General features: G+C 37.0%; 1 protein-coding gene across 4 annotated transcripts in view; it reads left to right on the top strand.

The window, feature by feature from the left end:
• LOC107695299 (IQ motif and SEC7 domain-containing protein 2-like) overlaps positions 1-13,534 on the top strand; it is an 80,263-nt gene that overhangs the window by 49,457 nt on the left and 17,272 nt on the right. For 3 of the 4 annotated variants that reach the window (XM_016495153.1, XM_016495155.1, XM_016495157.1), the window contains one exon: positions 12,221-12,506. In XM_016495153.1, coding sequence (XP_016350639.1) covers positions 12,221-12,506 — 286 coding nt within the window. Of the gene's footprint in view, positions 1-1,243; positions 1,636-12,220; positions 12,507-13,534 lie in introns of those variants that run through there. The other variant, XM_016495154.1, reaches the window with a different exon arrangement.

Genomic DNA, 13,534 nt, shown 5'->3' with positions numbered 1-13,534 from the left:
CTTAACCAATGAATTTCTATAACTTTTTCAGTTGTTCGTGATTTACTGCATAAAGATTGCCAGGAGGATTTTAATTTGTATGCCAGGTACCAATCATAAAATTGGTGATATTTTACCAGTAAGTATTTGTGCAGTATCCAAAAAGAAATACAGGATTCTCCATGCAGAACATAATCAGAGAACTGTACAATAAACTTTTCCCAGCTTGGAAATGACATGTTTAATATTCCCTGGCCTGATACTTCAAGGTTTATCATGACCGTAAGAACCCTGAAAAAAAAGAGAAAGTGGTATTCCCTGGCCTGATACTTCAAGGTTTATCATGACCGTAAGAACCCTGAAAAAAAAGAGAAAGAGAAAGTGACACAGGAGATATGAAGTGAACAGAACACTGAGCAGCTTGTGCTGAAGAATGAGACAGATGACAAACATGGGGAGGAGGCATCAAAATGGTGGCTAACATGGAATATGATGAATTATATAAAGCTGTCCTGAGGCCAGGGAGAGAGATGGAGACACACAGAGAGAGAGAGAGAAATATCACAAATCTCTCCTGTGTTTTGATGTCCATGTGAAAGATGGAGGCAGAGTGGGCCATTGTCAAGATGAGAAGGCTCAAGATACAGAGAAGAGACTGTTGTCACAACAGAGTGGGTTGAAAAGTCTCTCTCAGCGTGCTTCATTATAAGTCCACTGACAACAAGAAAAACATTAATTAAACTTGGATGTGCAAAATGAGGAGAGAAACAGGGAGTTATCTCTTGTTTATCCACTCTATTAAAAAAGTTTCTTTATTGGCATCTGGTTCCAGTGGTGTGCACAGACCTCCAGAGGGGCAGGGGGAAGTGGCGTTACAAGATCTGGGGGAACCTTTCCAATGCACAATTTATAGTGATAAATGGTTCTTTGGATTATGAAAATGTTCTTCACAATGGTCCTTTTAATTGTTTAACTGTTCACTGAAAGGTTCTTTTGGGACCCAGAATGGTTCTGCAAAAACGACCTTTTGGAACCTTTATTTTTAGTAATGCACTTTGAAGTGGCTCGAACTGAGTGATAGAACTGACCACCAGATTGACACCATATGGTTCCCCTGGACCGCGCGAGGAATCGAGATGTGACTCACACAGATTATGTCACATGACACGCTGATTGATCTTAATGGCACCGAACAGAGCCTGTCAGATGAGTCGAAGCAATGATGCCTGAGGTGTGGATCATGTGCTGCGAACAGGAAGCGGTTTGCCAGGCTCTGCTGGCAGACACGTTTTTGCACCTTACTGCTGTGTCACGCTGGCTGCACGAGCCTGAAAAGATTCAAAGGATTGGGGGAGAGAGAGAGAGTGAGAGAGAGAGATGGAACGAGAGGGGAGGAGGAGGAGAGTGGCCAAGGATGAGAGAATGAGCTTTTCATCATCTCCTCGCTAATGACAGCACATGAAATTGCAAATCATGCCTTTTAAAGCGAATCTACTCCGCGCGCCCGCCGTGGGGGACGTTGTCAGCGCTCGAGCCAAATTAGCGATCAAATGAAATAGCGTTTGCGCATCAGGACGTGTTTCTCGCAACAATGTGGTGCATCAACTGTGCGTCAGATAAGACTCCAGCGATTCTTCATAACAAGCTTGTGTATTGGTAAGACGCAATGTTGCGACTCCTTTCTTTGTGACACGACTGGTTAGAAAATGTGGTTTGTTTTCCCGTGCTAACTGGATTTGAATGAATTTGTTAGGTTCGTTTGTTTAAATTACCCTGTTTGAGGCATCACCTGAAAAACAACGTACAGTAAGAAAAAAAAATCGCGCCAAATGCGTGCTCGCGATTCCTCTGTGCATTGTAAATGGAAGCGCATCTTTTAGCCGCAGAGAAAACGCTTCAGGCCAACGAGTCAAGAGGAAAACACTGCTAAAAACAGCCAGCGATGCCTTTAAATGATGGGTTATTACGCGAATACCTGTAATGTACAGAGTTTCTGAGCTTGTGTAGTGGTCTCGGTTTTTGAATGCATGTTCTTGGCAATGACTTGTAGGTCACAAGTTCCCTCAACACAGTAATGCTCTCATTGAAAATAAGTGTAGTACTGACTCATGTTTGAATCATTTTTTTTTTCTGAGTGGCTCAGCTGTACATATGGACATGACTGTTGTATATTCAAACATTTTACAGTTGAATGACAGTTTTGAAGCTTGCTGCTGTCCTGTTGAGTTGGTAGCCTATAACCTGTTTGAATACACTAAAGCTAGTGGTGTGTCTTCACAGTAAGGAGGCAAAGTCCCGTTTTTATTTATTTTTTATCTATTTTATTTTAAGTCTGGTATAAATTAACCAATTGATTTTTGCCCAGTTTCTGCAGAGCATTTACGTTACACTGTCGACAAGAAACCAATACTCCACTGTAAAAAGTGGTGGCATAATTATTACCTTGCAATAAATAACTATTTCGACCTGATTTGACCCATAAAAAATTAGTTTTGTTGGTATAAATTAATGTATTTAGCTTGATTCAGTCATTATTAAATAGTATTTCTGACTTGAATAAAACTGTTAATTTAGATGTAAACTTTTTTTTTGTATTAGCACTTTTTCAAGTCATTAAAGGGGTCATATGATGCGATTTCAATTTTTCCTTTTTTTTAACTTTAAACCGCATAAACACATTTCATTACACCAAATACACAAAATAATGTTCTTTTTAGCAGCATCATATGACCCCTTTAATCTAAATTTTTAACACATTTTTTGCCTTCTTTTTGGACCATTAGTCAACCAGTTCACTGTAAAAACTGCAGGTGTTATGATGGTCTCACTTAAAGTAACTGAGCAGAGTGCTCACTAAAAACCTGTTCACTCACAGGTCATCTTTTTAAGTTCATTTTTTCTCTGATATGACCTAAAGTGGTGATGTATGAGTGGGTGAGCTGTTTACTCTGTAATTAGTTCATTCGTTTACACCAGTATGTCTGATTCAGGCTGATTTTACGGACTGATTGTGAGAATGAGAGACAGGTATTATTGCACTGACTGCTTAATTGGCCAGTCATAGTATATTACACATATTTGTTCAGTTTTATTTTTATACTGTCAATTATTTTCTTTTCTGAATTTTGAGGAGGCGCTTGCTCCATTGCTTCCTCATAAAACGCCCCTGGCGGAATGAACATGTTGTGTTCCATAGTGCTTCAAACTTCTTGTTCTTACAGTGGTACCATGAAGGATACAGTATCCAGATTTGAGTCTATAGTCAAAAAACATGATAAAACACTTTAGTACGTTGTGCAGAAACAGGCCGTGGTGTTCTCTCTAGGCTTTCTCTCCATTTGTCAGCTGGCGGGGCATCTTCTAAATCCGTTAGTCCTCTCGTGTGAGGGGTTTAAACGGTGCTGGAGAGATTTCAGCTGTTTTACAGACTGCGAGAGTTACAACACTGTCAAAAAAGCAGCGAGAGACAGAGTATGTGAGAGAATCACTGTTCTTCAGCAAGTGTGCTGCTAGCAAGTTGGTCTCGTAGTTTTTTTTCTCGCTGTCTCTGTCATAATGACTGTCATCCATTGCATTAAGGAATTATTTATTAAGCGCTTCATCATTCCTGATGCATGATTGTAAGTGAATGTAGCCAGATGAGCAGGCTGTTGTTCATGTGCAAGGCCTTCAGATTCATACTCTGACCAACTGCTTTCTAGTCTAATTCTATATTGAATTATAAATTGATTTCTAATCTTGAATTATGTGTTTATATTTCAGCATACTTTTAGCTGTATGAACTTTTGAACTTTGAACATAGTCATTGTAGCCCTTCAGCAGAATATGAGTTCAAAACTGCTAAAGATTTCATCTGAGCTTCGACCTTCTCTTCCTCTCTTTCTCTTTCTAAGCCCCAGCTATGTATCCCTCTGTACTATCAGCCCTGGTCATTTCCTGTGTGTTTTAATGCATTGGATTTGAGCCACTGCCACAATTTTCATTTGCTTTATCTTTACTCATCTTAATTCAGTCTTGTTTCCTATAAGTTTTAGCACTGTGCAAAGCTTTTCTTATCCATGTCGCTGTTTAAATGCAAAGATTTTTGTCAATCTATTCAGTGTGTCTAGAAGTGTATCGCATTTATTCCAAATACAGTTCTGCACATATTAAAAGTGGCATTTAGTTACCTGTCGGAGAAAGAGACTGAGTCAGCTGACTAAAGAAGTTATGCTACTCAGCATGGAACCTCACTAAATAATTGACAAGTTTTGCCTTTCCAACATGTCTAAAAATATGCCAAGAAAGCTTTGTTCTCATGTTGCTAACTTAACTTAGTGAAAGCAGTTTGTTGCATAAACATAAAGTCTTGCATAAACATGTTCATGCCCATTCTAGTTTTGGGATATGCATTACATTGTCCTAACTGAAGCCATCATCAAACAGTCCTCTGTCTTAAATGTATAGGATTCAGATTCATGTCAGTGGTTTTTGATGTCAAAGGACAACAGGAGATTAACTTTTTTAATGGAAATGTGGAAAAGTATGGATTATGGAATGGTATTTTGACCAGAAGCGATGGTTTAAAGTTAAAATGTCTTAATGGTAGATTTGTTTATTACAAACATAAAGCTTTTCACTCCACAAGATATTGGTAGACTTGAGTTGTCTATATGCTTCTGGATTATTGTGATGTTTTTTTCAGCTGTTTTAACTCTCATTCTGATGGCACCCATTCACTGCAGTGGATCCATTGGTGAGTAAGCGAAGTAATGCTGTATTTCTCCAAATCTGTTCCAATGAAGACACAAACTCATATACTGTACATTAGGCCTGTCACGATAACAACTTTTTTTTTTAATACATTATTTAATGTTTGGATCAAGCGCAATTGGATATATATATATACATTTTTTTTACCCCATTTGAAGTTTATACCTGGTTTCGGTTGAGTTAGTCAGATTATTTTCCTGTTGTCTGGCTAAATTTAGAAACCTGAAATGGTTAAACTAAAAGATGTCATTATTTTTCTCCCTTGAACATCTGTCTTGTTCAGACAGATCTCTGGAGTTTAAAGTAGTGTGTTACTTTGTATTTTCAGCATTCTTGCTATTTTAAGCCTAAAACATTCACGTTGTCAGTGTTTCTCTCTTCTGTGCTGCTGAAGCTGTGATCCGGTTTGGTGTTAAATGACAGGCTGCTTGAGGTTGTGCAAAAAAGCGAGACCATACAGCGCTCTGTGCCGTGACAGGCAGCAGTTTCATTCTCCAACAGTGCATTCTGAAGCTGAGCCTTTAGTAATGAACGCAAAGATGATTCCCAGGGCCACTTTAGCAGTTCTGGCCTGTAGCTTTAAACAGGAAGTGCTCTGTGACTGCCAAACACTGCGTTTTGAGGGAGTGCAGAAATTACGTACGCTCTCTTTGGCTTCTGATGCTCACTGCGTGAACATTTGTTGTTTGCCGAGTGTGCAAAATGAAAGCTTGCAAAGCTTTATGATCCAAAAATAGTAACATTATGTCATATTTGGACATCCTAAGCAAGTAAGCAAATGAATAGTTAAAAAGTATGTATTTGCAATATAGTAATTCATATTTATGACAAAATAGTTATGTTATTTATTTTTTAATAAGTATCGGTTCAGGCACCGTTTAGGCACCGGAACCGTTTTAAAAGTATCGATTTGGCACCGGTATCGGGAAGAAAAAAAAAACGATACCCAACCCTACTCAGCAGTCAGATGTCCGTATGCACAAAGGCACAGATCCCTAAACAAGACCATATCTGCAGATAAAACTTTTTTTATAGAAGCATTTTTTCAAATTTGAACAAGCACCTCATGACTACACCACATTATGTACGAGAAGCTGCAAAAGACACAGGTGCAAGTGGAATTTACAAAACATGGTGACATTAATTTTTAAGTAAATATAATGGGCGATATATTGCGTCACCAAAAATGATTGAGGTCATGTACATGTATTGAGCGATAAGTCGATATATTGATTATTGCGACAGGCCTAGGAATGACACGAGGATGACACTGAGGATCATTTTTGGGTGAACTTTCCCTTTAACAACCTCCTGCAGTGACACATTCTCTCTTTGAATGTGACACATTGTCTCACACCTTTACCTGCATGACAACAGAGCTGCACATGCAGTACTCTCAAGGAGATTGATGATTCAGAGACTGTATGTTAACTTTCCATTTCAGAGGAAACCATGTGCCTGTGAGTGTGAATTAAGTCTAAATTCAGAATCCAATCAGATTTAAAGAAAAAGTATACTGAAAAATGAAATTTCTGACATAATACAGTCATCGTCCTAATTTTAAATGCCACCTGCACTGCACTTTAAGCTCTTGAAATGATAGTTCACTGAAAAATTCTGTTGTTATTTACTTGCGTAAATAATGTATGACTTACATTCTTCTGTGGTACATAAAAGAAGGTCATTTAAAGGGAATTCCTAGTATGGACAAAAAGATGTGGAGATGTATATATATATTCATGTTCCACAGAAGAAAGGAGTTTTTCTTTCTCTTTAAATCTCATTCATATTTGAACTTGAATTTGTACATATTTTTTCTTCTCCTTCTATTAATATTTTATGACCGTCTATATGACTGACTGTATGCAAACAAAGAATGTGTATCATTGTTTGAGCAGATAGATATGAATATTTTCTGTGAATAACATTTCAATCTGTTTTAACATATGGCTTCAGTTAATTTTTAACTTTGCATTCTTTGATCAATAGAAAGTTCAAAAGAACAGCATTTATTTGAAATATAGAAATCTTGACATACATTATAAATATTATAAATGTTTTTACTGTCACTTGATCAATTTAATGCATTCTTTCATAGTACAAGTATTCATTTCTACTGTACTTTTGTTAAATAGAAAAGCATGGAAATTCTGCAAATGTTTTTCTTTTGTTTTTCACAGACATGCATTTTATTTTTCTGTTAACTAACCCTTAAGTACTCAAAAACATGTGAACGCCGTGTTTTCCATTTTGTGCAGTATAACAAACTAAAAAGGCTACAAAAATGAGTACAATACCTTTCTCTCTACATCTTAAATGAAGATCTTACTCACAACATCACTTCCAACTCAAGGCTGCTGATACTAGACTGATATGGTGGAATTACTGTAACTCTGAGCCTGAACTAATTAAGCATGATGATAATGAAAATCGATGGAATTGATGATAAATTGCTAAGAGCTGTTACACCAGCCCCCATCTCCTGTAGCAAACATACAAGATCTGTTCCAAAACCTAGTGTGCTGCTTACGGAGGCAGCATTTTAAGACATCACATGGCTATTCCAGAATGTAGGCAGCTTAATTATGCCGCCTCCTACTTTGTTTAGGGCAGCATCACATATATCCTTTATAGAGAAGGCAATTCCATAATACATTGCAATGAGCTCTGTAAAAATTTGATCCAAGATGGTGGATAGGGAGAGAGAATTATAAATAAGCTTATATTATCATAAAAATGATTTAATTGCAATTATAAAGTGTTTTACCTGATATTTATTTTTTCTATGTTTTGCTTTTTTTTTGTTTTTGCTTTGGAGTACTGTAGTGTTAGCTTAGCAGCACGCTAGCACCAAACTTATTTAAAATGAATTATGAAAATGTGGTATAAGCATAAAACAGGCCACTGCATGTTTTCTTGTAGAATATAAGTTGCTTATTACTCCTCGATTATGTATATATGATATTCACGGTGGATTGCTTGGGTTGTGGTCAGATCACAGTGACACAAATTGGTATAGATTTACACAGAACTAACTGACGAAACAATTAAATACCCTTCTAAGATCAATGGCGCACACTCTGTTTATGTTTATGAGACATTTCTCTTTTTCTAATAGCTTTATTTTAGATGTTTAGCTTTTTCTAACAGCTAGATGTTTGCAGGATGTGAAATGTTTTAGAGGTTGTTGTGGAATGATTTCTAAACATAATAAATAATATCAATTACTCAAAAATCATGACTGAGGCTAGCAGAGTGACAACTTTAAAGTGCACCATTATATAGTGGCAGATGAATGGTATAGTGATATAGAGACATTAGCATAAGCCCACGATCATTTTATTGAAAAGCAAATGACTCTTTTTAGATCATAAAGTTAATGGTGCTGCTTTTTATTACTTTGTTATTGGTTTTATAGAGCAAACTAAAGCTGTATTAATGTCTGCTGAGTCCTTTATATTTTTTGTTGAATTGCTAATTTTATTGTGAGCATTATGCATTTAAAAATCTGTTTTGATTGCCCCATGGACTTCTGTCTAGTGGAAGAATGGGAAGTACTGTATTGTCTTACTAACAGAGGCGCATGATAACATTATAATCTGAGTTTACGTATTATCTGTATTTTAATGTATGCAAGATTAGTATGTCCTAAATTGCAGTATGTTGAAAAGTGTTTGGGTGGCCATTCCTGGTGGATCCATGCATGCTTTTGAACTATATTGCAGAAACGCTTGCAAACGTTTTCCATACTAACGCTGCCAAAGGCATGTAGCAGTCTGAGTGACACTCAATTAACAGCCATTCACTGACACGCAAGGAAATATTCATTTCTGTCAGCATCTGCCCACGGGCTTCTTCAGGAAAATACACAAGCAAACAATGCACATGCACTTTAACCTTCAGGGTTCCTTATCTTCTTCTATAAGGTAATTTATTAAATTAAAAACTGAAAATAAATAAATATAAAACTGTTATTTTTAGTTATAATATTTCACAATATTACTATTTTTACTGTTTTAGATATCTATGTGAAGAATTACAACTGAAAGCATCTGCTTAATGAAAAAATAATGTAATTTGCTCATCCTCATGTTGTTGTTCTCAGTATAATAAAGGTGAATGAGGACTGGGGCTGTCACCCTCCAAAAAAAAACAGAAAAAGGGCCTTATGATATGTGCACTATAGAACTTCTGAAGTCAGTCAAAATTCTTTAGTCACTAGTAAGCTTTCCATTCAGATATTAACCTACAGAGCCTCTGTTACACCAGCCCTGCACATGACGTGCGGATTGTGCCCATATTGTGGCAAGATATTGTGCCTACAAATGAACTAAATTAAAACAAGGGAACAAGTGGGTACAACATGGCTGCGATTTACCTAAAATTAGGGAACAAATTAAACCAACATGGCCAAGATTTAAGTAATTAATAAGTTGTGAGAAGAAATACTGTATGGCCAGTGAGAATTGAGTCAATCAGTTCTTTTGTACTGTATTAATCAAATAATTATGAAAAATTATGAATAATTCTGTTTTTAACATTAATAATAATAAGTAATTTTTCTTGAGCAGCAAATAAGCATATTGATGGATCATGTGACACTGAAGACTGGCGTAATGGCTGCTGAAAATCCAGCTTTACAGGAATAAATTACATTTTTAAATAAATTAAAATAGAAAACTATTATTTTTAATTATAATATTTCACAATATTACTATTTTTACTGTTTTTAATCAAACAAATGCAGCCTTGGTGAACATAAGAGACTTCTTTTAAAAACATACAAAAAAATAAAAAAAATCTTGAACAATAATATATGTTTCCAGGAATGAATCTTTATGGTAGCGAGCTGACCCAGGACTGAGGTGACATGTTTGTGTGTGCTTTTGTGTGACTTGCCATGAGAGGTAGGGATAGCACGTTTTGCTCACACACACATGCACCATGTGACAGGAATCCTACCACAGCTGCATATGTATCATGAGCAAACACACACGTACACACACACACATATCTAAAGTCACTCATGCTGATCGGTGCAGGATTGCACGGCTGGACTACTCGGCACTATTCCTGGACACACATTACCACACATACTCGACCTGATGGAAAGGAGAGAAAGTTTGAAGGACATTTATTGCCGTGTGTGTGATAGAAAGAGAAATGCCAGTTGTACTATGCTGCCTTTTTGTGGAACAGTATATTGTGAAACTGTATTCTGTATGATAATCATACGCTAAATGTTACAGTGTGTAGAGGTATACTATTTCGGTTGATTGCTGTTGAGCCGATTGTTTTGAAGCTTTGGTGTTGCTGGCAAAACTCAGCTGTTGCCGTGTTGGTAGTTACCAGTCCCCTGGTGTGAAGAGATTTGTTACGCAGAGAGAGAGAGAGAGAGACTGCATGTGTGTGTGTGTGTGTGTGTTGCTACTGTACTGCTTGTAAAATGCATCGGCACTGCAGTAATTGACAGTTCGTCGATGCAGTCATCTGGCAACCCACCGGCATGATTCTGCTGATCCCAGAGCAGCTCTTACGCAAACGCACGCTCCCTATCACACCGCTGCAGACATCATGTGTGAGTTTTTGTTCACCTCCTTAGCCATGCGCTTCCATCGAAAGACTAAGCTACCGCACAGGGCACACGCCTACATGTGAGTAAAGGACTGAAAAAACAGAATAATGAATGTTAAATATTATATGTGAAGATATGGGACAATAGTTCAGCCTGACCAATGTTTTTTATGACACATACAAATAATTTTTAAGTGTCTGATAACCGATGTCCATAATCAGTTTTTAATTATTATTTTATTTGTGCTGTTTGACAATACTAAATGATCATCGGACTATAACAGTAAACATAGTATGCAGCATAATATTGATAATGCACAATTAAAACAACTTTGCATAATAAATTACTATTGATAATGATAATCATTAGTAGTAGTAGTTTATGCAAAGTTGATTTGGTAATAAAGTAACATATTCAGTTGAAAAGTGAATATTGGTAAAAATGTATCCATAACCAGTTTTTTTATTATTTTATTTGTGCTTTTTGGCTACAACAAGCACATTAACAAAACATTGGACTATATTAGACTACAATAAGAAAACATGCATTATTATTATGCATAACAACATTAACTTTATTATTATTGTTGTTATTTCTGCAATGTTGTCTTATAAAATATAGAACTGTTAACTAAATTGAAAAGTGAATATCAGTTTTAAAATGATGGTGAAGCCAGTTTAATTTATAATTATATAAATTAATAAATTGATCATTTATAAGTACCGTTTTTCTGCAGATATCAGCATGAACACATTTAATAATCATTTTATACAAGTTCAGTAAAGCAATAAGTGACTTACATTTTAGACATAATATTTCTTGTTTTTGGTCAATTTTGCCAACGAAAATAGCTACAAATAAAGATCACAGCACTGTTTTGCCTCTCTGAGCAAAGGACGGTGTTTACATAATGAATGAATCAGCTTTTTGAACGAATCGGTTGAATAAATGATTCAGTGATTCACTCATTAACTCAGTCAAATGCAAATTGTTCCTGAATGAATCAGCCATTTGAATAAATCAGTTGAATCTCAATGACTCACTGATTAACAGTCACTTGCTGCCACCTACTGGCGGTCTTAATTTCACATTTCGACCATATTTTAATGTTTTAAATTATTTCAAATATCAGTATTCAACGTTTTATGTTAAAAACAAAACATTATACCTATTTATGCATCTGTAGCTGCAGTTTAAATGCATCAATGTCCCCTCTGAAATACATAACCTGTGTAAATACATCTAAATGCTATTTCAGATGCAGATTCCAGAAATGCTTTCTTATGTTGGAATGAAAGACACTAAGTACTGGATGAAGTGCTTCTTATTCTTACCCAAAAAAAACTGAATACAATCTTGCTACTCAAGCTGTGTATGAACATTTTATATATATATTTATTTGCTTCTTTTCCATTTTGCTTTTACTTTTACTTTTACTTTCAATACTTAAGTACGTTTAAGATTAGGGCTGCACGATAAATCGCATGCGATATTTAACGCGCATCTTGTCAGTAAAGCCATTCTGTAATCAGCGGTAAATCTCCATCACGTGCGGGCTTTCACATGGAGCAGCTTTAACTACACAGAGCCGTTGTTCACAGATGAGCTGCGCAAAACATGCGCAAAATATGATCGTGGTTTTGCGCAGCTTGTCAGTGACCTCCCTCCATCTTCTCTTGTTTCTCCCTCGTTCTCCTGTATTCCGGCCAGATGGCTGAGTCCTGACTGGGCTGCATATGGGCATTTGAAATGCTAATGTTGGTTAGTGTGCTAATATGTTTGTCTACACTGATCAGTTTCAGTGCCAAGATTACAGACTTGTTTTAGTCTCAACTTGTCAACAAATAAGACCATTTGTGGCAGTTGTTGACCTAGAGCTCATTCTCTATCTCTCTCTGTCTTGTTTCCTCTCAGTGTGGAGGGAGATCCTCAGTGTCCGGACACGGCTAGCTTTTCCGACAGCACCTGTAGTCAGGGCCCATACCTGGGCAACTCAGAGCGCTACGGGAACATCCGAAACATTCCTGGCCCTCAGGGGCCTCCTGTGGCCCCTTCGAGCCCAGCGACCCTGGCCTGGGCGCAACGGACCCGCAACCAGCCCGCCAGCCTGGCACTCCGCAAGCAAGAGGAAGAAGAGAGCAAGCGCTGCAAAGTGCTCTCTGACAGCTATGAGCTCTCCACGGACCTGCAGGACAAGAAGGTGTGGATCTGCGTTCCTCAATAAACATATAGTCCTTAAGGTCTTTTAGCTGCCTCTTGGAGTTCCCATTGTGTGTTTACCATGGTTAAGGGTTCACCTGGTCATGAAAATTCAAAATATAAAAAAAATAAATACATTATTATTTAATGGGGGGGCCCATGAACATGTCCACCCCACGGACATCCCTGTGCCCCCACTCCGGACCGAGGGGGACGGCCGGACTTTAGTTTCGCGTGTATAATAGTCTAACTCGTAGTGTAAAATAGTCTAACTGATTGCTTTTAGATGAAAAAGCTGCCCATAACTCGGTCTAGGATCTGTTTTCTTCGTAATAATAGCATAACGAAATACATTTGGCAAACAATCCAGTGTATCTGCCCTTCTGTTTTGGAAAGCGTCAAATGATTTTACAATGCATTTTTGCAAAGGGGATCAAAGTAGCCAATCACAGACATGTTTGTTGATTTCTACAACACAATGGCCAATCAGATGTGTTTAGGTTGGAATCCACGCACTCACCGCTTTTTGTCCGGTGCTGAGTTCTATCATGCTCGTAACTTCATAAAAAAAAAAGGTTTCATTGTGTGGTCACATTCATTGGTTAAAACGGAACTTTGTGAGATCGTGATGAATGAGTGACAGTTTTTAATAAATTTAAAGGAAGCGCTCTTTCCATGCTGTATACGATAATATATTCAGAATTTCAATAAAACGTGTTTTTCATGCTTGACAAGCGGCCACGTAGCTACGACAGAGATTGTTAACTACACTATATAGAAAAATATAATAGCCTAATTTCAGAAGCACAAAGTGATGTGATTCTGCAACCGAGCCTGGTCCAAACGCAGGATTTAGGTAAGGAAACGGTTATTAATTATTTGTATTGGCTGCCATGCCAAATCATGCACCTGCTTGCTTTTCTGTGTAATTTAACAGTGTTTTTGTGAATATGTATATACTTTAATAACAAATAATTGTAACACTTTACAATAAGGTTCGATTAGTTAATGTTAGTTAATGTATTCAAC

This window comes from Sinocyclocheilus anshuiensis, unplaced genomic scaffold, assembly GCF_001515605.1.
Source record: "Sinocyclocheilus anshuiensis isolate Anshui unplaced genomic scaffold, SAMN03320099.WGS_v1.1 scaffold122, whole genome shotgun sequence".
Classification (NCBI taxonomy): Eukaryota; Metazoa; Chordata; class Actinopteri; order Cypriniformes; family Cyprinidae; genus Sinocyclocheilus; species Sinocyclocheilus anshuiensis.
The sequence above is the reverse complement of the archived record's forward strand: the minus strand, read 5'-3'. Positions and strand labels throughout refer to the sequence as shown.